Genomic DNA, 26,415 nt, shown 5'->3' with positions numbered 1-26,415 from the left:
AAAATGAAGTCTGACACTGTTTCCACTGTTTCCCCATCTATTTCCCATGAAGTGGTGGGGCTGGATGCCATGATCTTCATTTTCTGAATGTTGAGCTTTAAGCCAACTTTTTCACTCTCCACTTTCACTTTCATCAAGAGGCTTTTGAGTTCCTCTTCACTTTCTGCCATAAGGGGGGTGTCACTTGTATGTCGGAGGTTATTGATATTTCTCCCAGCAATATTGATTCCAGCTTGTGCTTCTTCCAGTCCAGCATTTCTCATGATGTACTCTGCATATAAATTAAATAAACAGGGTGACAATATACAGCCTTGACGAACTCCTTTTCCTATTTGAAACCAGTCTGTTGTTCCATGTCCAATTCTAACTGTTGCTTCCTGACCTGCATCCAAATTTCTCAAGAGGCAGATCAGGTGGTCTGGTATTCCCGTCTCTTTCAGAATTTTCCAGTTTATTGTGTGATGCACACAGTCAAAGGCTTTGGCATAGTCAATAAAGCAGAAATAGATGTTTTACTGGAACCCTCTTGCTTTTTCGATGATCCAGCAGATGTTGGCAATTTGATCTCTGGTTCCTCTGCCTTTTCTAAAACCAGCTTGAACATCAGGAAGTTCACGGTTCACATATTGCTGAAGCCTGGCTTGGAGAATTTTGAGCATTACTTTACTAGCATGTGAGATGAGTGCAATTGTGTGGTAGTTTGAGCATTCTTTGGCATTGCCTTTCTTTGGGATTGGAATGAAAACTGACCTTTTCCAGTCCTGTGGCCACTGCTGAGTTTTCCAAATTTGCTGGCATATTGAGTGCAGCACTTTCACAGCATCATCTTTCAGGATTTGGAGTAGCTCAACTGGAATTCCATCACCTCCACTAGCTTTGTTTGTAGTGATGCTTTCTAAGGCCCACTTGACTTCACATTCCAGGATGTCTGGCTCTAGGTCAGTGATCACACCATCGTGATTATCAGGGTCGTGAAGATCTTTTTTGTACAGTTCTTCTGTGTATTCTTGCCATCTCTTCTTAATATCTTCTGCTTCTGTTAGGTCCATACCATTTCTGTCCTTTATCGAGCTCATCTTCGCATGAAATGTTCCTTTGGTATCTCTGATTTTCTTGAAGAGATCCCTAGTCTTTCGCATTCTGTTGTTTTCCTCTGTTTCTTTGCATTGATCGCTGAAGAAGGCTTTCTTATCTCTTCTTGCTATTCTTTGGAACTCTGCATTCAGATGTTTATATCTTTCCTTTTCTCCTTTGTTTTTTGCTTCTCTTCTCTTCACAGGTATTTGTAAGGCCTCCCCAGACAGCCATTTTGCTTTTTTGCATTTCTTTTCTATGGGGGTGGTCTTGATCCCTGTCTCCTGTACCGTGTCACGAACCTCATTCCATAGTTCATCAGGCACTCTATCTATCAGATCTAGGCCCTTAAATCTATTTCTCACTTCCACTGTATAATCATAAGGGATTTGATTTAGGTCATACCTGAATGGTCTAGTGGTTTTCCCTACTTTCTTCAATTTAAGTCTGAATTTGGCAATAAGGAGTTCATGGTCTGAGCCACAGTCAGCTCCTGGTCTTGTTTTTGCTGACTGTATAGAGCTTCTCCATCTTTGGCTGCAAAGAATATAATCAGTCTGATTTTGGTGTTGACTATCTGGTGATGTCCACGTGTAGAGTCTTCTCTTGTGTTGTTGGAAGAGGGTGTTTACTACGACCAGTGCATTTTCTTGGCAAAACTCTATTAGTCTTTGCCCTGCTTCATTCCGTATTTCCAAGGCGGTAGTTTGAGCATTCTTTGGCATTGCCTTTCTTTGGGATTGGAATGAAAACTGACCTTTTCCAGTCCTGTGGCCACTGCTGAGTTTTCACGACCCAGATAATCACGATGGTGTGATCACTCACCTAGAGCCGGACATCCTGGAATGTGAAGTCAAGTGGGCCTTTGGAAGCATCACTACATACAAAGCTAGTGGAGGTGATGGAATTCCAGTTGAGCTATTTCAAATAGTGAAAGACGATGCTGTGAAAGTGCTGCACTCAATATACCAGCAAATTTGGAAAACTGAACTGAACTGAAGTGAAAGAAACACCACTGTAACCACACTCAGGTCAAGAAATAGATTTTCCTAGGCATCAGAAATAGTGCCATGTACTTAACTCTGTTTTAATCTCAACCCTTTCCTAGTCCCCCAGAGTATCCTCTGTTGTGACTTGTACACTTTTTCTCATACATCACCTATGTATGTATCTCACAAAGCTTCAATTTAATATTATCTATTTAAACATGCTAATGTGTCTTTTATTTATTTATTTTTGGCCACACTGGGTCTTTGTTCTCTAGTTGTGGGGAGCAGGAAGTACTCGCTAATTGCAGTGAGGCAGACTTCTCATTGACATGTCTTTTCTAGTTGCAGAGCGTAGGCTCTAGAGCCTGTAAGCTTCAGATAGATGTCGCATGCAGGCTCTAGAGCACCGACTGGCTCAGTAGTTGTGGTGCATAGGCTTACTTGCCTTGCAGCATGTGGAATCTTACCAGGCCCATGTCCTCTGCATTGACAGGTGAATTCTTAACCACTGGACCATCAGAGGAGTCCTAAAACATGTTAATGTGTCTTTGAAATCTCTTTTAGTCTACAGGTTCCTGCTCCATTCTCTTTTTTAATTTTTTTCATTGAAAGTTATCTGTTGAAACTGTAATGTCCCACAGTCTGGATTTTGTTGTTCCCATCATCATGATGTGGTTCAGCATGCTTCTTTGTCTTTTGAAAATTCTGCAAGTTAGTGGTCAGTTTTGGCAAGACTATGTGTAAAGGAATGTTTTTTAATTGGGAGGCATATGATGCTAGGTTCTGTTTCTCTCTTTTAGTTGACTCTCTTTTTTTATTTTTAGTAACTATTGCTGCTCAATGCTTAGGTCCATTAATTCATGGAGGTTGCAAAATGGTGATATCTAATGACATTTTTTAATTAGTTGGGATACTTTTATAATGAGACACTTCTACTCATCTCCTACGTGTTTTCCCAGTAGCTGGATTCATATAGTGTAATCAGGATAAGTGTCTGTTTCTTTTATTTACTAGTTTTCAAGATTGGATTGGTTCTCTGTCACTCGCTGAAGGTAATCAATTAGTTTTTGTTTTTAAATAACATTATTAACTCATGGATTTAGACATATTTGACTCAATGGGTTTCATAAATTGTAATTGTTATCTTTTTGGAAGTACAGATTCTTTAACTAGAGCAATGGGATTCTCTTCAAGTTGGCTTCTCTTCTTGTCATTACCTTAGTAATCTTGGGTAGCTTCCCTCTGGTATAAAAATATAGTCCATGGTTATCTTGTGCATTTCCTGCTGCAAACATGGAATTCTTGATTTATTCAATAAGGTCGGGTTTCTGAATCACTGAAGAAATGAAAGAGGAAATAAAAAAAGTAAATGAGATATTTTTTGAGAGACAAATGAAAAAGAAAGCAAGATTATCCAAAATGTATGGGATGCACCAAAAGCAGTTCTTAGAGGGAAGTTTATAGGGATCACAAGCTTACCTCAGGAAACCAGAAAGATCTAAAGTAAATGACCTAACCCTACGCCTAAAACAACTAGAAAAAGAAAAACAAACAAACCCTAAGTTAGTATAAGGAACGAAATTACAAAGATCAGGACAGAAATCAATGAAATAGAGGCTAAAAGCAATAGAAAAGATCAACAATTCTAAAAGCTAGTTCTTTGAAGATATGCAAACCTGATAAACTTTTAGCCAGACTCATCAAGAAAAAAAGGGAGAGGGCCCAAATCAAAATCAGAAATGAAAAAGAAGTTATGAGAGAAGCACAAAGGATCATAAGAAACTACTGCATGAACTACATGCCAATAAACTGGTACAGCCTAGAAGAACTGGACAGATTCTTATAAGAGTACAGTCTTGGAAGACTGAACCAGAAATAGAAAATATGAAAACATCAATTACCAATACTGATACTGAATCAGTAGTTTAAAAACTCTCAACAAATAAAAGTCCAGGAACAGATGGCTTCATAGGTGAACTCTACCAAACATTTAAAGAGTTAACACCTATCCTGAAACTATTCTAAAATACTGCAGAGGATGGAACATTTCTGAACTCATTCTATATGGCCACTATCACCCAGATACCAAAACCAAAGATATGAAAAAAATTACAGACCTGTATCACGGAGAAGGCAATGGCACCCCACTCCAGTACTCTTGCTTGGAAAATCCCATGGACGGAGGAGCCCGGTAGGCTGCAATCCATGGGGTCGCTAAGAGTCGGACACGACTGAGCGACTTCACTTTCACTTTTCACTTTCATGCATTGGAGAAGGAGATGGCAGCCCACTCCAGTGTTCTTGCCTGGAGAATCCCAGGGACGGGGGAGCCTGATAGGCTGCCATCTCTGGGGTCGCACAGAGTTAGACATGACTGAAGTGACTTAGCATAGCATAGCATCACCAATGAACATAGATACAAAAATTATCGGCAAAATACTAGCAAACTGACTCCAATAATACATTATAAGAACCATACACCTTGATCAAGTGAGATTTATCCCAGGGATACAAGGATTTTTCAGTATACACAAATCAATGTGATACATTGCATTAACAAATTGAAGAATAAGAACTATATGATTATCTCAGTAGATAAAGTAAAAGATTTTGAGAAAATTCAATATCCGTTTATGATTCAAAAAAACACTCTTAAGAAAGTAGGTACTAAAGGAACATGTGTGCATGCTCAGTTGTGTCTGACTCTTTGTGACTCCATGGATGGTAGCCCACCTCGCTCCTCTGTCCATAGTATTTTCCCAGGAAGAATAGTTCAGTGGGTTACCATTTCCTTCTCCAATTAAGGGAACATATCTTATAATAAAGGTCATATATGACAAACACAGCTAACATCATACTCAGTAGTGAAAATCTGAAAGCATTCCTTTTAGGAACAGGAAAAAGACAAGGATGTCCACTCTTGCCACTTTTATTCCACATAGTTTTGGAAGTCCTACCTATGGCAATCAGAGAAGAAAAAGAAAGAAAAGGAATCCATATTGGAAAAGAAATGTAAAAGTGTCTCTGTTTGCTGTTGACCTGATACTATATAAGAGAATCCTAAAGATGCTACCAGAAAACTATGCTACCAGACTCCTCAATGAATCTAGTAAAGTTGCTGGATACAAAATTAATACAGAAATCTCTTGCATTCCTATACACTGACAACAGAAGTTCACAGAGAGAAATTAAGGAAACAATACCGTTTACCATTAAGTGAAAGTTGCTTAGTTGTGTCCAACTCTTGGCAACCCCGTGGACTGTAGCCTGTCAGCCTCCTCTGTCCATGGAATTTTCCAGGGCAGAATACTGCAGTGGGTAGCCATTACCTTCTCCAGGGGATCTGCCCAACCCAGGGATTGAACCCAGGTCTCTCACATTGCAAGTGGATTCTTTTCCTTCTGAGCGACCAAGGGCTCCAAGTCCAAGAATACTGGAGTGGATAGCCTTTTTCAGCAGATCTTCCTGACTCAGGAATTGAACTGGGGTCTCCTGTACTACAGGCAGATTCTTTACCAGCTGAGCTACCAGGAAAGCCCACCAATGAATCAAAAAGAATAAAATACATAAGGGGGCAAAGACATGTACTCAGAAAACTATAAGATACTTATGAAAGAAATCAAAGATGACACAAACAGATGAAGAGATATACTATGTTCTTGGGTTGGAAGAATCAATATTGTCAAAATAACTTTACTATAGAAGGCAATCTACAGATTAAATGCAATTCCTATCCAGATTTTTCACAGAATTAGAATAAAACTTTTTTACAATTTGTATGGAAACACAAAAGGTCACGAATAGCCAAATCAGTCTTGAGGAAAAAATGTGGAGCTGAAGGAATCAGGCGCCCTGACATCAGACTATACTACAAAGCTACAGTAATCAAAACGGTATAGTACTGGCACAAAAACAGATATATGGTTCAGTGGAACCGGATGGAAAGTCCAGAAATAAACCCATGTTTTTATGGTCAGAAAACATGCGACAAAGGAGGCAAGACTACACAATGGAGAAAAGACAGTTTCTTCAATATGTGGTGCTGGGAAAACTAGACAGCTATATCTAAAAGAATAAAATTAGAACATTCTTTAACACCATATACAAGAATAAAATAAAAATGGATAAAAGACCTAGATGTAAGAATAGAAACTGTAAAACTCTTAGAGGAAAACATAGGCAGAACACTCTGACATAATTGCAGTAATATTTTTGAGGGGGATCTGTCTCCTCGAGTACTGGAAATAAAAGCATGAAAATGGCACCTAATTAAACTTAAAAGTTTTTTCACAGCAAAGGAGACCTTTTACCAGTGGACTGGGAGAAGATATTTGCATACTGTGCTACCAAGGGATTGATTTCCAACATATGTAGATAGCTCATCCATGCAGTTTAATATTAAAAAAAAAAAAATCCAACCCAATCAGAAAATGGGCAGAAGTAAATGTTTCTCCAAAGGAGACATACAGATGGCCAATAGGCACATGAAAATATGCTCACGTCACTAATTATTCAGTTCAGTTCAGTTCAGTCAGTCGCGCAGTCGTGTCCAACTCTTTGTGACCCCATGAATCCCAGCACGCCAGGCCTCTCTGTCCATCACCAACTCCCGGAGTTCACTCAGACTCACATCCATCGAGTCAGTGATGCCATCCAGCCATCTCATCCTCTGTTGTCCCCTTCTCCTCCTGCCCCCAATCCCTCCCAGCATCAGAGTCTTTTCCAATGAGTCAACTCTTCGCCTGAGATGGCCAAAGTACTGGAGTTTCAGCTTTAGCATCATTCCTTCCAAAGAAATCCCAGGGCTGATCTCCTTCAGAATGGACTGGTTGGATCTCCTTGCAGTCGAAGGGACTCTCAAGAGTCTTCTCCAACACCACAGTTCAAAAGCATCAAGTCTTAGGCGCTCAGCTTTCTTCACAGTCCAACTCTCACATCCATACATGAACACAAGAAAAACCATAGCCTTGACTAGATGGACCTTTGTTGGCAAAGTAACGTCTCTGCTTTTGAATATGCTATCTAGGTTGGTCATAAATTTTCTTCCAAGGAGTAAGCGTCTTTTAATTTCATGGCTGCAGTCACCATCTGCAGTGATTTTGGAGCCCCCCAAAATAAAGTCTGACACTGTTTCCACTGTTTCCCCATCTATTTCCCATGAAGTGACGGGACCAGACGCCATGATCTTCATTTTCTGAATGTTGAGCTTTAAGCCAAATTTCACTTTCATCAAGAGGCTTTTGAGTTCCTCTTCACTTTCTGCCATAGGGTGGTGTCATCTGCGTATCTGAGGTTATTGATATTTCTCCCGGCAATCTTGATTCCAGCTTGTGCTTCTTCCAGTCCAGCATTTCTCATGATGTACTCTGCACAAAAGTTAAATAATCAGGGTGACAATATACAGCCTTGACATCCTCCTTTTCCTATTTGGAACCAGTCTGTTGTTCCATGTCCAGTTCTAACTGTTGCTTCCTGACCTGCATATAGGTTTCTCAAGAGGCAGGTCAGGTGGTCTGGTATTCCCATCTCTTTCAGAATTTTCCACAGTTTATTGTGATCCACACAGTCAAAGGCTTTGGCATAGTCAGTAAAGCAGAAATAGATGTTTTACTGGAACCCTCTTGCTTTTTCGATGATCCAGCGGATGTTGGCAATTTGATCTCTGGTTCCTCTGCCTTTTCTAAAACCAGCTTGAACATCAGGAAGTTCACGGTTCACATATTGCTGAAGCCTGGCTTGGAGAATTTTGAGCATTACTTCACCAGCGTGTGAGATGACTGCAATTGTGCAGTAGTTTGAGCATTCTTTGGCATTGCCTTTCTTTGGAATTGGAATGAAAACTGACCTTTTCCAGTCCTGTGGCCACTGCTGAGTTTTCCAAATTTGCTGGCATATTGAGTGAAGCACTTTCACAGCATCATCATTCAGGATTTGGAATAGCTCACCTGGAATTCCATCACCTCCACTAGCTTTGTTTGTAGTGATGCTTTCTAAGGCCCACTTGACTTCACATTCCAGGATGTCAGGCTGTAGGAGAGTAATCACACCATTGTGATTATCTTGGTTGTAAAGATCTTTTTTGTACAGTTCTTCTGTGTATTCCTGCCACCTCTTCTTAATATCTTGTGCTTCTGTTGGGTCCATACCATTTCTGTCCTTTATCGAGTCCATCTTTGCATGAAATGTTCCCGTGGTATCTCTAATTTTCTTGAAGAGATCTCTACTCTTTCCCATTCTGTTGTTTTCCTCTGTTTATTTGCATAGATTGCTGAGGAAGGCTTTCTTATCTCTTCTTGCTATTCTTTGGAACTCTGCATTCAGATTCTTATATCTTTCCTTTTTTCCTTTGCTTTTTGCTTTTCTTCTTTTCACAGCTATTTGTATGGCCTCCCCAGACAGCCATTTTGCTGTTTTGCATTTCATTTCCATGGGGATGGTCTTGATCCCTGTCTCCTGTACAGTGTCACGAACCTCCGTCCACTAATTATTAGAGGAATGCAAATCAAAACTACAATGAGTTATGACCTCACACCAGTCAGAATGCCCATCATTAAAAAGTCTACAAATAATACATGCTAGAGAGGGTGTGAAGAAAAAGGAACTCTACACTGTTGGTGGGAATATAAGTTGGTACAACCACTATGGAAAACAGTATGTGAGTCTCTCAGAAAGCTATAAGTAGAGTTACCTCATGATCCTGATATCCCACGCCAGTGCATATATCCTGAGAAAACTAATTAGAAAAGATACATATACCTGAGTGTTCATAGCCCCACTGTTTACAATAGCCAAGACATGGAAGCAACCTAAATGTCTATCAACAGATGAATGGAAGACATGTTGTGTGTATTATATACATACACACACACACACACACACATATGTGTGTGTATATACATATATATATGACTGATGGAGTGTTATTCAGCCAGAAAAAGGAATGAAAGCACTTGCAACAATGTATACAGATCTAGAGAATAGGGTTGTTGTTTGGTCCCCCAGTTGTGTCTGACTCTTTGTGACCCCATGGACTGCAGCAGCCCAGGCCTCCCTCTCCCTCACCATCTCCTGGAGTTTGCCCCAGTTCATGTTCATTGCATCGGTGATGCCGTCCAGCCATCTCATCCTTTGACATCCTCTTCTCCTCCTGCCCTCAATCTTTTCCAGCTAGAGGGACTTTTCCAATGAGTCATCTGTTTGCATCAGATGACCAAAATACTGGAGCTTCAGCTTCAGCATTAGTCTTTCCATTGAATATTCAGGGTTGATCTCCCTTAAAACTGACTGGTTTGATCTCCTTGCTATCCAAGGGATTTTCAGGAATCTTCTTCAACACCACAGTTTAAAGGCATCAGGCATCAATTCTTTGGCGTTCTGCCTTCTTTATGGTCCAGTTCTCACAAGGGTATGTAACCATTGGGAAGACCATCAGTTCAGTTCAGTTCAGTTCAGTTGCTCAGTCGTGTCCGACTCTTCGTGATGCCATAGACTGCAGCATGCCAGACCTCCCTGTCCATCACCAACTCCTGGATTTACCCAGACTCATGTCCATTTGGTCGGTGATGCTATCCAACCATCTCATCCTCTGTCATCCCCTTCTCCTCCCACCTTCAATCTTTCCCAGCATCAGGGTCTTCTCAAATGAGTCAGTTCTTTGCATCAGGTGGCCAAAGTATTGGAGTTTTACCTTCAACATCAGTCCTTCCAATGAATATTCAGGACTGATTTCCTTAAGCATGGACTGGTTGGATCTCCTTGCAGTCCCTTGGACTCTCAAGAGTCTTCTCCAACACCACAGTTCCAAAACATCAATTCTTTGGCACTCAGCTTTCTTTATAGTCCAACTCTCACTTCCATACATGAATACTGGAAAAACCATAGCCTTGACTAGATGGATCTTTGTTGACAAAGTAATGTCTCTACTTTTTAATATGCTGTCTAGGTTGGTCATAACTTTCCTTCCAAGGAGTAAGCGTCTTTTAATTTCATAGCTGCAGTCACCATCTGCAGTGATTGTGGAGCCCCAAAAATAAAGTCTGTCACTGTTTCCCCATCTATTTCCCATGAAGTGATGGGACCGGATGCCATGATCTTTGTTTTCTGAATGTTGAGCTTAAAGCCAACCTTTTTACTCTCCTCTTTCACTTCCATCAAGAGGCTTTTTAGTTCCTCTTCACTTTCTGCCATAAGGGTGGTGTCATCTGCGTATCTAAGGTTATTGATACATCTCTCAGCAGTCTTGATTCCAGCTTGTGCTTTATCTAGCCCAGCATTTCTCATGATTTACTCTGCACATAAGTTAAATAAGCAGGGTGACAATATACAGCCTTGACGTCCTCCTTTTCCTATTTGGAACCAGTCTGTTGTTCCATGTCCAGTTCTAACTGTTGCTTCCTGACCTGCATATAGGTTTCTCAAGAGGCAGGTCAGGTGGTCTGGTATTCCCATCTCTTGAAGAATTTTCCACAGTTTATTGTGATCCACACAGTCAAAGGCTTTGGCATAGTCAATAAAGCAGAAATAGATGTTTTACTGGAACCCTCTTACTTTTTCGATGATCCAGCGGATGTTGGCAATTTGATCTCTGGTTCCTCTGCCTTTTCTAAAACCAGCTTGAACATCTGGAAGTTTGCGGTTCATATATTGCTGAAGCCTGGCTTGGAGAATTTTGAGCATTACTTGACTAGCATGTGAGATGAATGCAATTGGGCAGTAGTTTGAGCATTCTTTGGCATTGCCTTTCTTTGGGATTGGAATGAACAATGACTTTTTCCAGTCCTGTGGCCACTGCTGAGTTTTCCAAATTTGCTGGCATATTGAGTGCAGCACTTTCACAGCATCATCTTTCACAATCTGAAATAGCTTAACTGGAATTCCACCACCTCCACTAGCTTTGTATGTAGTGATGCTTCCGGAGGCCCACTTGACTTCACATTCCAGTATGTCTGGCTCTTGGTGAGTAATCACACCATCGTGATTATCTGGTTCATGAAGATCTTTTTTGTACATTTCTTCTGTGTATTCTTGCCACCTCTTAATATCTTAATATCTTCGGCTTCTATTCGGTCTATACTATTTCTGTTCTTTATTGTGCCCATCTTTACATGACATGTTCCCTTGACATCTCTTATTTTCTTGAAGAGATCTAGTCTTTCCCATTCTATTGTTTTCCTCTATTTCTTTGCACTGATCACTGAGGAAGGCTTTCTTATCTCTCCTTGCTATTCTTTGGAACTCTGCATTCAAATGAGTATATCGTTCCTTTTCTCCTTTGCTTTTGGCTTCTCTTCTTTTCACAGCTCTTTGTAAGGGGTCCTCAGACAGCCATTTTGCTTTTTTTGCATTTCTTTTTTTGGGGATGGTCTTGATCCCTGTCTCCTGTACAGTGTCATGAACCTCCCTCCATAGTTCATCAGGCAGTCTATCAGATCTAGTCCCTTAAATCTGTTTCTCATCTCCACTCTATAATAAGGTATTTCATTAAAGTCATACCTGAATGGTCTAGTGGTTTTCCCTACTTTCTTCAATTTCAGTCTGAATTTGGCAATAAGGAGTTCATGATCTGAGCCACAGTCAGCTCCCAGTCTTGTTTTTGCTGACTGTATAGAATTTCTCCATCTTTCGCTGCAAAGAATATAATCAATCTGATTTCAGTGTTGGCCATCTGGTAATGTCCATCTGTAGAGTATTCTCTTGTGTTGTTGGAATAGGGTGTTTGTTATGACCAATGTGTTCTCTTGGCAAAACTCTGTTAGCCTTTTACTGCTTCATTCTATATTCCAAGGCCAAATTTACCTGTTATTCCAGGTGTTTCTTGACTTCCTACTTTTGCATTCCAGTCCCTTATAATGAAATGGGGAAGACCATGGCCTTGACTATATGGACCTTTGTTGGCAGAGTGATGTCTCTGTCTAGGTTTGTCATTGCTTTCCTGCCAACAGGTAGTCGTCTGTGATTTCATGGCTGCAGTTACTGTCCATAGTGATTTTGGAGTCAAGAAGACAAAATATGTCAGTACTTGCACCATTTCCCCTTCTATCTGCCATGCAGTAGTGGGGCTAGATGCCATGATGTTAGTTTTTTAATATTTAGTCTTAAGCCAGCTTTTTCACTCTCCTCCTTCATCCTCATCAAGAGGCTCTTTAGTTCCTCTTCATTTTCTCCCATTAGAGTGGTAGCATTCACATATCTGAGGTTGTTGATGTTTCTTCTGCCTATCTTGAGCTCAGCTTATAACTCATCCAGCCCAGCGTTTCTCATGATGTGCTCAGCATATAGGTTAAACAGACAGGGTGACAGCAGACAGCACTGTCACACTCCTTTCTCAATCTTAAACCTGTATGTGGGTCAAGAAGCAACAGTTAAAACCCTGTATGGAACAAGTGATTGCTTCAAGATTGAGAGAGTGGGATAAGTCAGAAAAAGACAAATACTCTATATTAAGACTTACATGTGAAATCTAGTAAATAAAACAAATTAATATTACAAAACTGAAGCAGACTTACAGATATAGGGAACAAACTAGTGGTTACTAATGGAGAGAGAGAGAGATGGAGTGGGGGCAACATAGAGGTAGCACATTAAGAGATGGAAATACAGCTATTGTTTTACAATAACTTTCAATGGGGTACAATCTATAAAAATATTGCATCAGTATATAATATTGTTAATCAACTATACTTCAACAGATAAATATAAAGTATTGCTTTTTTTAAAATCAGAATTTGATATTCCATCTGACCTTGGCTAGCTTTTTAGAAGTATCTGGGATTAGGAATGGAGGAGAAGAAGGGAGTTATAATGGACTTACGCCTTGGGACATATAAGACAGACTGAGCCTTTGTGGGTGAAGAGTGTGGATTTCAGGTAAAGGATATAAGAGAAGTTATTGAAAGGTAAACTGAGGCATACTGAAATTTTTCAGAGTTTGAGCAAGTGCCAAACTGAAAGTGGTTAGGAAGACTCTACTAATATGAGACAGGGGAAAAATTGAGAAAGAAAGTACAGAAGCAGAGAAAGGAAATTATTTGATTGGCTATAGTTTAAAGCTTAATTGGCTATTGTAATTGGTTATCCTTGGTATTTTGATTTTGTAACATTGAGGCATTTATAGGTTTAGGTTTTGGTTTGCTTTCATAAGCCAGGATGGCATTAGGGATTCATCAGCTGAATGGCCTCCCTGTTTAACAGATTTCAGAGCTGAGAAAATGCAGCTTTAGTTTGACCTCAGAATACAGTACTGAGAGGACACTGCGGGAGATAATGCTGGGGTTTGCAAGGCAGATCACGTTCCTCCTTTGCTTATGGCTTCTCATCTTGTTTAGGGGGAAAACCAAAGTCCCTGTAAGGGCCTACAAGCTACTTCACAATCTTCTGCCGCCTCCAATTCCCACTGTTCTTCCTTGCTCCATTTTCTGTGGCCATGTTGCTCTGCCATCGTTTCTTCTTCAGGCTGAGAGTGCTGCCTTGGCATGTTTGCTTCCTCTGCCTGGAGCCCTCTTCTCCAGGTAACTGCATGGCTTCACTTCTTCACTTCTTTCAGGTCAACTTTATGAGAGAAGCCTGTCCTGACTTCTTTTGCCTCCCCTTCCCATTCTTCCGAGTACTTAGGAGGTACACATATAGAGTCACTAACATACTCCGTATGTTTGCTTGTGATTTGTTAACCTTATCTTCAGCCATTGGAGTGTATGTTCTCTGAGGATGAGGACCTCACTGCTGTATCCCCACCAGTGCCAGGACCTGTGCCTGTATGTATGTGCTTGAGTATATAGCTCATACTCAAGCATTTATTAGACAAAAAAGAAAAGTGAGAGTAGGAAAGTGAGTGTGAGGGAGGGAAAGAGTTGGATATGGATCCTATATGGTTTTACATACCAGGCAGGGGAATAAAACTTTAATTCATTAGTTGTATTTGTGCTAGTTGCTCAGTCATGTTCCACTCTTTGCGACCCCATGGACTGTAGCCTGCCAGGCTCCTCCGTCCATGGGATTCTCCAGGCAAGAGTACTGGGGTGGGTTGCCATTCTCCTCTCCAGGGGATCTTCCCAACGTAGGGATCAAACCCGAGTCTCCCACATTGCAGGCAGATTCTTTACCATCTGAGCCACCAGGAAAGCAAAATTGGGTAACAGTTAAAAAGTTCGAACAAGGGAATGACAGCAAGAACATTTAGTTTAGGAAGATTAGTTTGTTAATAATGTTTAGGATGGATTTTTAAAAAATTCACATGAACCCCCATTCCATCCCCAAGTCAGCACTATGTAACAAAGCTGTGTGCTCTTAAAAAAAAAAAATGAAATAATTCGACTCTCAAGAAACTGCTAAAATAATTGCCAAAATGGCTAAAAGCATATTCCCTTCCTGTACTTTTCCCCCTAGTTTGTCTAGTTTCCCTTGTTTGCCCCAGTAATGCACATTACTGCAGTACATTGTTACATCCTGGAACATGACCTTGGTATAATACTATTAACTCAGATACTGACCTTAATGGTTGGATTTCGTCAGATTTTGAACTTCTGCGAGTGCACAAACACACATGCAGAGTTCTGTGAAATTCTGTCTCTTGTAGACATGTGCTTTGTAATGTTTCTAAATCTAATTTTGAGGTTTTCAGCAGTGTTAGAAATGATCTCAGTTACCATTCTCCAGATTTTTGGCCTCCCACATTTACATATGAATAAGGTGAATGGCCTGCTTTATTCCTTTATTCTTGTTGCCTTTCCTTTACACACTAGAAATGCTTTTCAAATTTTGCCTCACTAGTATTATAAGTCATATTACTCACCAGGTCTTCTTTTAATTTTAAAACTAGTAGTACATTACCTTCTTATTTTTTTCTGTTGATCACTGACCTACTTAACAACCCTTCATATATTTTCTGACAATAAAATCAGTGGTAGAAGAATCTGCCTGCCAGTGCAGGAGACACAAGTTCAATCCCTGTGTCAGGAAGATCCCCTGGAGAAGGAAATGACAGCCCACTCCTAGGAAATCCCATGGACAGAGGAGCCTGGTGGGCTACAGCCCATGGGGTTGCCAAAGAGTCTGACATGACTTAGCAACTAAACAACACCAACAACAAATGTTTCTACAGGAATGTTAACAGAGTTCTAAAGCTTTTTTCTTTGCTTACCCTGCCCTGCTTGTGAGAAACATGCTCACCAGCCCAAACCCAAAGAATGGAAGTGAGGCTTTAATGATGGTCTTGCAAGATCTGGTGTCTGATGGGCAGGCACACCCAGAGTCATTACAGGGAGCATCTTATCCCTAGAATGCAAGTCCCTCCCCCCCGTTCCTCTTCGGCTGAGTACCAAGGGGTAAACAATCTTCCTGGATGTCACCTAGGTTTGTTCCCTCCCTCTTTATGATCTCCTCCCACCACCCCTCCACGTCTTATTTCCTCCTTTTCTGTGTACCTATTCCAGTTTGTAGGTTTTGAATTCACCAGTAGGATGAACCCACACGAAAATCCTAGGCATCTCACCGTCCCTTTGTTTGCCCAGACTTTCTAGTTTTGTATTCGTTATGGCTATCAGCTATTGGCTACTACATCAGCAAGCTGTCACTCAAAGCTAGATGTTCTTGAAAATGGACCATTTTGGTTTTTGATTTCTTACTCTACTAATTAGGAATATATTTCTGGTAAATAATTTACCAGTAATTTTAGAATCAGCAGGGGTAGTGGGTTGGAAGGAGATGAACTGAATTGTTAAAATCCTTTATTCATCCTTTAAAAATCATGCTTCTGATGTCTTTAGGTAATCTGCTAGCCATATTATTTTACTAAAAGCCCACTCTGTTAGTTTCTGTATATTGTAGGAAATATTTGTCTTTATGTTACTTACAGACTTTCTAAAACAAAATGCTTAAGTTAAATTTTTATAATTTAATTTCTGCAGCTGTGCTGAGTATGTGCTATATATATTTATATATGGGCTTCCCAGGTAGCTCAGTGGTAAACAGTCCACCTGCCTATGCAGGAGACTCAGGAGACAGGAGATCCATCCCTGGGTCAAGAAGATCCTCTGGAGAAAGAAACGGCAACCCATTCTGATACTCTTGCCTGGGAAATCCCATGGACAGAGGGGCCTGGCAGGCTATAGTCAGACATGACTGAGCGCATGCACACACACACACACGTTTATATATGTTCTATATGAGATATAGACATACCTGCTAATATGTTGCTGATATTTAAGGTGGTAGTTGACTGTATTCAGTAGGATTCTAGGTTAATATGCAGTGCTATGTGTGACAGCTGAAGAAAAACCAGTCTATCTGAACATACTTGCTATATTTCTTACAGGTTCTGAGTTCTGTACGCACAGAATGGGATCCACTGGATGTTCGCTTTGACACCAAACATCCTAATCGAGTGTTGACAGTGGAGTGCTCCATCAGTGTAGACAAAGAGCCCATGGCTGACAGCTGCGTCTATGAATGTGTTCGGAACAAAATCCAGTGTGTATCAGTCACCAGAATACCACTTAAGTCAAAGGCCATTAGTTGTTGCAGGAATGCTGCTGAAGACAAACTGATCCTGGGCTGTGAAGATTCTTCAGTAATTCTTTATGAAACTCACCGTAGAGTGACTCTCTTAGCTCGGGCTGAACTTCTGCCTTCCTTAATAAGCTGCCACCCCAGTGGGGCCATTCTGCTAGTCGGCAATAACCAAGGGGAGCTGCAAATATTTGATATGGCTCTTTCTCCTATTAACATCCAGCTTTTGGCTGAAGACAACTCACCTAGGGAGACTCTACAATTCAAAAAATTCTTTGATGTTTCCAGCAGTCTTGTTCAAATGCAGTGGATAGCGCCTCAGTTTATTTCTAAGAAGCCTGAAAGTGGGGACATCTGTAATCTCCTCTTCCTCAGGTTTGACAGAGGACCATTGGGTGTACTTCTGTTTAAACTTGGTAAGTCAAGGAAGTTGGTGAGTAAATAAATTTTTTTATGATGATAGTACAATTAAGACAGTAAAACTATTCCTGGAATGTAGATTTTTTTTGTTCCTCATCCCATCAGTATGCTTACATTTCATGTAGTTTTCTTAAGGAAGTTTTGTGGATGATTTTCTAAAATGTCAAGGTCCATTATATATTGAAAAATTTTGAAATTGCATTAATTTTCCATCACATGAATAAAAAGCCTGAGCTGTCCATATATGGTGCTTTCCAAAATAAACTGTCTACTAAAAAAATTCCTTAAGAAATAGTACATATGAGAATATTTTAAAAGTACTTACTATGTCCCTTGTAAAATTCTGTGTGTAGGGATATAATACTTTTTCTATTAAGTTATTTTAGATAAGTGTTCATTTCTTTCCAGATTGAAAATGTGTAAAACAAGTGTTTTAAAAGAAGAGGAAGGAAAATGCTTGGTTAGAATTTGCTAAAGATATTTGTGTAACTTTATGTTTTTCTTCTAGATAAAAATATTCAAAAAATTATTTCAATATTAGGAAAATTATGTATTAATGTATACTATTTCAACCAGGAAGCTTTAAAGCAGAATTTTATTTGCCTTCTATAGGTTTGCATTACCAGGTATGTCCTAAAATATATGACACTTTTTAGGCAGTTTTGATAATTTAACATTCTTGAGAGGAACTTTCTTAGGTTTAAAAAAGCATATTTCAATTAGTGCACATTATTGTCCATCCTAAAGGAGATCAGTCCTGGGTATTCATTGGAAGGACTGATGCTAAAGCTGAAACTCCAGTACTTTGGCCACCTCATGCGAAGAGTTGACTCATTGGAAAAGACCCTGATGCTGGGAGGGATTGGGGGCAGGAGGAGACGGGGATGACAGAGGATGAGATGGCTGGATGGCATCACCAACTCAATGGACGTGAGTCTGAGTGAACTCTGGGAGTTGGTGATGGACAGGGAGGCCTGGCGTGCTGCGATTCATGGGGTTGCAAAGAGTTGGACACGACTGAGTGACTGAACTGAACTGAACCGATTGCAACCTGAAAACATAGAAAAGTAGATACATTTCAAAACCCCTTACAGGATTTGGCTCTGTGGCACAAATTTAAGTTTTTAAAAACTTTGTAGTGTTTGTTAAATAACTGTCAGTTTACTTGTTGTTTTTAATGGATCTACTTGCCTCTGAAATAGAATGAATGAAATAAGTCTAATGAAAATGACTTAACTTGAAAGCTATTAGGGATATAAGTGAGAGCTATGTTCTTTTCACATGAAAAAAAAAAAGAGTCTAAATCCATTCATAACATTAGTATTACCCAAGAAAAATATGTTTGGAATCTCATTTATTATGAGATAATCCAGTTCTGCTTTGCCCAACTACACGTTTAATAGTGGTATGTCTCCACGCACAACACTTATTAAAGTGGATGTTAGATGTTTTGCATATCTGTTGAAACTCTCTCCCTCTCTGTATATCCCAGTTACCTGTCAAACAAGAAGGCAGTCTACTAACATACACCTAGCTTTTCTTCAGCCCTCCCTTGTGGGCCTACTCACAACAGCTTTGCAAAAAGCACAGCTTTCTCTTCCTATCTCTAGCACATTTGCCTTCTTACTAAAGTAAACAGGCTCTCAGTGTAGGGATTTAGAGGGCTTCCTGCTAATTGCCAGCTTGTAAACTTAATTGGACTATCTCCCTGGGCACTGTTCCTAAATCAATTAGGCAATGAGTTGGCTGTCACCTCTTTTTCCCAAGTAAGTCTCTTGGAAGAGAATTATCCAATAGAAGTCAAGCATTCAAATGAAAAGGTGATAACTTCTGCAACTGACATTTATCATTTAAATTTTATTTTCAATATGACTTACAAGATTTATAGAATAGGGAAATTTTACAGTCTTCCAGGGTCTTTAAAAGAACAAAACATGGAGTTTCCCAGGATTTTTGAAAATGTATTATAAGATTAGTGTTTATTATATATTATTTTTCCTAGGAAGAGTAGATTCCTTGAAACAGTATATTCCAGCTAACAGATCTTTTTCTTTTTTTTTTTTTTAAAGAAAACCCTGTTTAAAGAACAGATTTTTCTTAGGATCTGCTACTAAATACATCCAGAAATTTTAATATACTTCTTGAATTAACACAGTGCTGATTCTGGGCATCCATGTGGAATTTTCATGTATAATTCAAGTTACTGCATATATAAACAGGTAGTTTCATGTGCAGTTTCCCCACTAGGGAGCATTTATGAGATGTTTTTCATATGCTTGTTATGCAAGCCTTTGGAAAATTTGACATGAAAGGTGTAGCGTACAATTTAAGAAGCTGAGATAGATCATAGTTTAAAATAGAATGCTGTCATATGTAAACGTGTCAGTGGCTGCTGCCAGCATGCCAAAATTTTTGGAGTCTGACTCTTAGAATAGGTCAGTTAGTGTAATGTTGAAGACTAGAGCTTCCATTCTAAATGCTTATAATTATCACACGAATGCCACTGGAGGTTAAAAGGCCATCACCACTGTTTCTATAAGAATGTGAAAAACTAACATGTCTTCCTCAGGAGGGAGCACGACGTGTCATCCTTCAAGGTAGAGGCAGTGTGTAATCAGAATTTCTTTACCTAACAATCATTATTCATATTTCCATATATTTAAACTGGGATTAATTTTAAAAACAGGAGTTCCTAGTTGTATTTCTTAGATATAAAAGCTTTTTGATACTCATCATCACCTTTTCCAACTTTCACTGCTCTCTTTAAACTCATGTGATCAGCTTCTTGCCCTTTCAACAGAGAATCTCCCCTTTTAATAGGTTTTTCATTAACTTTATCTGCTCCTCACCACCTACCCAACCACTTACCTCCATGTACATAAATCTTTTTGGTTTCAATTCAGTGAGATAGGAACCTTTCTCTTACCTAAGACTAGTTCCACGCTGGATCCCTCAGCATTCCCCTTGACACTTTTACTCTGTCACCTTCCCCACTCTCCCCATGAATCTTGCTACATCAGCAGGCTCGGGCCCAAGCCACCATGAAACAAAGCAACATACATACATCTATTCCTTAAAATTGTTTCTCCTCTGCTATTAATCAAATATTCACCATCCTTTCACAGTCAAGCTCTTAATAGAATAATGAACACTGAATTTCTCTGCTTCTTCGCCCCCATTCCTCCTCATAGCACCACCTTCTGGCTCTTTTCTTCAGTGTTCTGGAGCTGCTCTTGGAAAGGTCACCAGTGACTTCCTACTTGATACACATATTTCTCTTTAGTTACTTGATGACTTTTCAACATTTGATGGCTCCTGACCACATTACCATCAAAGTCTCATTGTTCTTGCCTTCTGTGACTCTCGATGCAACTTTTTGGCACTTTTTTATGCTCTTCTTCTGCCTCTTCATGAAAATATTCAGGCTCTCCAAGGTTCCATCTTTAGCTCCCCTCCCATTTTATGCAAAATGAGAGTTTCTTTATTTTTTTAAATTATTTTTTATTTTTTTATTTTAATTGGAGGCTAATTACTTTACAATATTGTAGTGGTTTTTGCCATACATTGACATGAATCAGCCATGGGTGTACATGTGTTCCCCATCCTGAACCCCCTCCTACCTCCCTCCCCATCCCATCCCTCAGGGTCATCCCAGTGCACCAGCCCTGAGAACCCTGTCTCATGCATCAGACAAAGAGTTTATTTTTTATTTTGGTATCCTGTCTCTGACTTCAGCCCAGGCCACTGCTCTCCACCCCCACGTTAACCTGGCCTATAGGAAACCTCCCCACTGAGTCTGCACAATTGCCTCAGATTTATTATGTGCAGACTTGAAGTTGTCATCTTTCTCCCTGCTTCTCCTCCTATATATTCCAGTTTAAGGGATATTATAGTTATTTAGATGGACAGAATTGCAAGTTAGAAATCATCCTAGAATCCTCCCTCATTCCTAACGCCATATCCAGTCAGCAATTAAATGCCATCAGTTCTGATTTCTGAGGTTTTGTTCAGTCACTCAGTTGTGTCTGACTCTTTTGACCCCATGAACTGCAGCATACCAGGCTTCCCTGTCCTTTACTATCTCCTGGAGTTTGCTCAAACTCATGTCCATTGAGTCGATGATGTCATCTAACCATCTCGTCCTCTATTGCCTCCTTATCCTCCTGCCCTCAATCTTTCCCAGCGTCAGGGTCTTTTCCAATGAGTTGGATCTTCACATCATGTGGCCAGAGTATTGGAGCTCCAGCATCAGTCCTTCTAGTGCATATTCTTGGTTGATTTCTTTTAGGATTGACTTATTTGATCTCCTGGTTGTCCAAGGGACTCTCAAGAGTCTTTCCAGCACCACAGTTCAAAAGCATCAATTCTTTGGTGCTCAACCTTCTTTATGGTCCAGCTCTCACATCCATATGTGACTACTGGGAAAACCATAGCTTTGACTATATGGACCTTTGACCACGAAGTGATGTCTCTGCTTTTTAACACAACATCTAGCTTTGTCATAGATTTTCTTCCAAAGAGCAGGTGTCTTTTAATTTCATAGCTGTAGCCACTGTCCACAGTGATTTTGGAGCCCAAAATGGAGTCACTCTTTCAGTGGTTTCCCCATCTATTTGCCATGAAGTGATGGAATTGGATGCCATGATCTTAGTTTTTTGAATGTTGAGTTTTAAGCCAGCTTTTTCACTCTCCTTTTTCACTTTCATCAAGAGGCTCCTTAGTTCATCTTAGCTTTCTGCCATAAGGGTGGTATCATCTGATTATCTGAGGTTATTGATATTTCTCCTGGCAATCTTGATCCCTGCTTGAGCTTAATCCAGCCCAGCATTTCTCATGATGTACTCTGTATATAAGTTAAATAAGCAAGGTGACAGTATACAGCCTTGACGTACTCCTTTCCCAATTTTGAGCCAGTTTGTTGTTCCATGTCTGGTTCTAAGTGCTGCTTCTTGACCTGCATACAGATTTCTCAGGAGTCAGGTAAGGTGGCCTGGTATTCCTATTTCTTTAAGGATCTTCCACAGTTTGTTGTGATCCACACAGTCAAAGACTTTAGTATAGTCAATAAAGCAAAAGTAGATGTTTTTCTTGAATTCTCTTGCTTTTTTTTTCTGATCTAGTAGATGTTGACAATTTGATCTCTGGTGCCAAATCCAGCTTGTACATCTGAAAGTTCTCAGTTCACATACTGTTGAAATCCACCTTGAAGGATTTTGAGCATCACCTTCATTAATTGCATGTGAAATGAGTGCAGTTGTGCAGTAGTTTGAACATTATTTTACATTGCCGTTCTTTGGGATTAGAATGAAAAATGACCTTTTCCAGTCCTGTGGCCACTGCTGACTTTTCCAAATTTGCAAGCATATTGAGTACAGCATTTTAACAGCATCATCTTTTACAATTTGAAATAGCTCAACTGGAATTCCATCACCTCCACTAGCTTTCTTTTGTAGTGATGCTTCCTAAGGCCTACTTGACTTCACATTCCAGGATGTCTGGCTCTAGGTGAGTGATCACACCATCATGGTTACCTGGGTCATTAAGACCTTATTTGTACAGTTTTCTGTATATTCTTGTCACCTCTTCTTAATATCTTCTGCTTCTGCTAGGTCCATACCATTTCTGTCCTTTATTGTGCCCATCTTTGCATGGAATGTTCCCTTGGTATCTCTAATTTTCTCAAAGAGGTCTCTAGTCTTTCCCATTCTATTTTTTTCCCTATATTTCTTTGCACTGTTCACTTCTGTAGGCTTTCTTATCTCTCCTTGCTATTCTTTGGAACTCTGCATTCAGATGGGTATATCTTTCCTTTTCCCTTTTGCCTTTCACTCCTTTCCCCACTGCTTGTAAGGCTTCCTCAGACAACCATGTTGCTTTTTTTGTGTTTCTTTTTCTTGCTTATGGTTTTGATCACCACCTCCTGTGCAGTGTTATGAACCCCTCTGCCTTAGTTCTTCAGGCACTCTGTCTACCAGCTCAAATCCCTTGAATCTATTTGCCACTTCCTCTGTATAATCATAAGGGATTTGGTTTAGGTCACACCTGAATGGCCTAGAGATTTTCCCCACTTTCTTCAATTTCAGTCTGAATTTGGCAATAAGGAGTTCATGATCTGAGCCACAGTCAGCTCCCAGTCTTGTTTTTGCTGACTGTATAGAGTTTCTCCATCTTTGGCTACAAAGAATGTAATCAATCTGAGTTTGATATTGATCATCTGGTGATGTCCATGTGTAGTGTTGTTAGAAGAGGGTATTTGCTATGACCAGTGTGTTCTTTAGGCAAACCTTGGCAAAATGAAGCCTTTTCCCTGCTTCATTTTGTATTCCAAGGCCAAACTTGCCTGTTACTCCAGGTGTCTCTTGACTTCCTGCTTTTGCCTTCCAGTCCCCTATGATGAAAAAGACATCACTGCCTAAAACATCTCATTCTATTCAGCCTTGCTGTGATTACCTTAAGTCTAGACCTTCCCTATTGTACCATGATCAAGCAGTGGCCCTCTGTCTGTAATGCTCTACCTTCCAATCTTCCCCACCTACCGCTCAATTAATCCCCTTAAGTGCCACCAGAGTGCACATCTGTTCATAGATTTGGCTTCCCTGGTGGTAAAGATTCTGCCTGCAATGCAGGAGACCCTGATTTGATCCCTGGGTCAGGAAGATGCCCTGAAGAAGGGATCGGCTATCCACTCCAGTATTCTCCTTGGAGAATTCCATGGGCACAGAAACCTGGTAGGCTACAGTCCATGGGGTCACAAAGAGCTGGACATGACTGAGTGACTGACACTTTCAGTTTTCTCTTTTCTGCAGCTTGAAATCCTTCAGTAGTTAATAAGCCCTGTCTGTCTCCTAGGCTTCATCTCTCAGCTCTGCTGCCTTAGGAGCTTCCCAATCACAGCATGTACTCTCACACTCCTCTTTCCATAGTGTGTTGATCATTCCATCTACTTAGAGTGCTCCTACAATGTGCTTATAACACCTGCAAAGTTAGGAAAAGGTTAAATGTCCGAGTGGTGATATTAAATAATTAAAGCTAACTTCTTCCCTCTCATAGGATTTTGAAAATCATGGGCAATATTACGTATGTGTCTGTCACTTCATCTAAACAGCAAGTAGTATGATTTTTCTCTGAGAACTTTTACAAGAAGTATGTGTTCTTTAAAAGAGTTATTTTTAATAAGTTATTTAAAGTTTACTTTACCAAAGTGGTAATTGGTGGCAACTTATTGCTGGAAGAAAATGTCAGGTACTTTATTAGATGCCTAGTCATCTTAAAACTGGATCTCGTGTCATTTGAGATGGATTGCTGTTCCAGACAGCATTCTGCTTTCTTCATACAAAAGTGATGACAGATTTTTAAATCATGTTTTTCAAGTGTAATTTACAAATAAATTATACCTATTTAAAATGTATAGATCAATGAATTTGGGGAAATATGTATATCCTCATGATTACCAGAGACTGTTGGAGGGCACAAAGCATTTGTGTGCCAAAGGAACAAGGAGCAAGGAGAAATGACCCCACAGGAGGCTGAGCCAGGCCTGCCTGTGAGTGATGCAGGGTCTCCTGCAGAGGTGTGTGTCAGCGGTGGCCTGCTGTGCGGTCCTGGGAGGGGCGTGTTGGCAAAAGTCTGTTTGGAGGTCACATTTAGCCCTAACATAGAGTCTGTAGTCTCAGGATAGGGTCACCTCAGGCCAAACAACTAATGGGGTTGTGGGGGGCTGCGGTGAGGACACAGCCCCACCCATCAGTAGAAAATTGGATTAAAAATTTCCTGAGCATTTCCCTGCCCACCAGTGCAAGACCAAGTTTTCCCCACAGTCAGTCTCTTCCATTGAGAAGAGATTCTGGCAATGCCAAAGAATATTCAAACTACCACACAATTGCACTCATCTCACATGCTAGCAAAGTAATACTCAAAATTCTCCAAGCTAGGCTTCAACAGTACATGAACTGAGAACTTCCAGATGTTCAACCTGGATTTAGAAAAGGCAGAGGAACCAGAGATCAAATTGCCAACATCCGTTGGATCACTGAAAAGCAAGAGTTCCAGAAAAACATCTGCTTTATTGACTACACCAAAGCCTTTGACTATATGGATCACAACAAACTGTGGAAAATTCTTAAGAGATGGGAATACCAAACCACCTGACCTGCCACCTGAGAAGTCTGGTCTTCAGCCCCATGTACTAGGGGAAAAAAGTACAAATATTTGTGACATAGACTACATACCAATTTATTTTAAATTGGCATTTAAAGATTATCATCTTCAGTTACTAATGATTATTCAGTTCACTTCAGTCACTCAGTCGTATCTGACTCTTTAAGACCCCATGGACTGCAGCACGCCAGGCTTCCCTGTCCATCACCAACTCCCGGAGCTTACTCAAACCCATGTCCATCGAGTCGGTGATGCCATCCAACCATCTCATCCTCAGTTGTCCCCTTCTCCTCCCGCCTTCAATCTTTCCCAGCATCAGGGTCTTTTCTAAGAAGTCAGTTCTTCACATCAGGTGGCCAAAGTATTGGAGTTTCAGCTTCAGCATCAGTCCTTCCAGTGAATATTCAGGACTGATTACCTTTAGCATGGACTGGTTTGATCTTGTAGTCCAAGGGACTCTCAAGAGTCTTCTCCAACACCACAGTTCAAAAGCATCAATTCTTTGGCATGCAGCTTTCTTTATAGTCCAACTCTCACATCCATACACGACTACTGGAAAAACCAGTAGTCTGTGAATCAAGGTAAATTGGACATGGTCAAGCAGGAGATGGCAAGAGCGAACATCAACATCTTGGGAAACTGAAATGGAACAGGAATGGGTGAATATAATTCAGATAACCATTATGTCTACTGGTATAGGCAAGAATCCCTTAGAAGAAATAAAGTAACCCTCACAGTCAACAAAAGAGTCTGAAATGCAATACTTGGGTGCAGCCTCAAAAATGACAGAATGATCTTGGTTCGTTTCCAAGGCAAACCATACAGTATCACAGCAATCCAAGTCTGTGCCCCAACCAGTAATGCCGAAGAAGCTGAAGCTGAACGATTTCTATGAAGACCTACAAGAGCTTCTAGAATGAATACCAAAAAAAAAAGAAAGAAAGATGTCCTTTTCGGCGTGGGGGATTGGAGTGCAAAAGTAGGAACTCAAGAGAGACCTGGAGGAACAAGCAAGTTTGGCCTTGGAGTACAAAATGAAGCAGCACAAAGACTAACAGAGTTTGCCAAGAGAATGAAGTGGTCATAGCAAACACCCTCTTCAGCAACCCGAGAAACTTTACACATCATCAGATGGTCAAAACAGAAATCACACTGATATATTCTTTGCAGTCGAAGATGGAGAAGCTCTATAGAGTAGGCAAAACACAACCTCGAGCTGACTGTGGCTCAGATCATCAGTTCCTTACCACAAAATTCAGGCTTAAATTGAGGA

The 26,415-nt window shown here is 40.3% G+C and overlaps 1 protein-coding gene across 5 annotated transcripts in view; it reads left to right on the top strand.

The window, feature by feature from the left end:
• The window catches only part of WDPCP (WD repeat containing planar cell polarity effector), a 297,960-nt gene that overhangs the window by 152,909 nt on the left and 118,636 nt on the right, over positions 1-26,415 (top strand). For all 5 annotated transcript variants that reach the window (XM_061432772.1, XM_061432769.1, XM_061432770.1 and 2 more), the window contains exon 10: positions 16,372-16,981. In XM_061432772.1, coding sequence (XP_061288756.1) covers positions 16,372-16,981 — 610 coding nt within the window. The remainder of the gene's footprint in view (positions 1-16,371; positions 16,982-26,415) is intronic.

The sequence above is a fragment of the Bos javanicus genome, chromosome 11 (assembly GCF_032452875.1).
Source record: "Bos javanicus breed banteng chromosome 11, ARS-OSU_banteng_1.0, whole genome shotgun sequence".
Classification (NCBI taxonomy): Eukaryota; Metazoa; Chordata; class Mammalia; order Artiodactyla; family Bovidae; genus Bos; species Bos javanicus.
The sequence above is the reverse complement of the archived record's forward strand: the minus strand, read 5'-3'. Positions and strand labels throughout refer to the sequence as shown.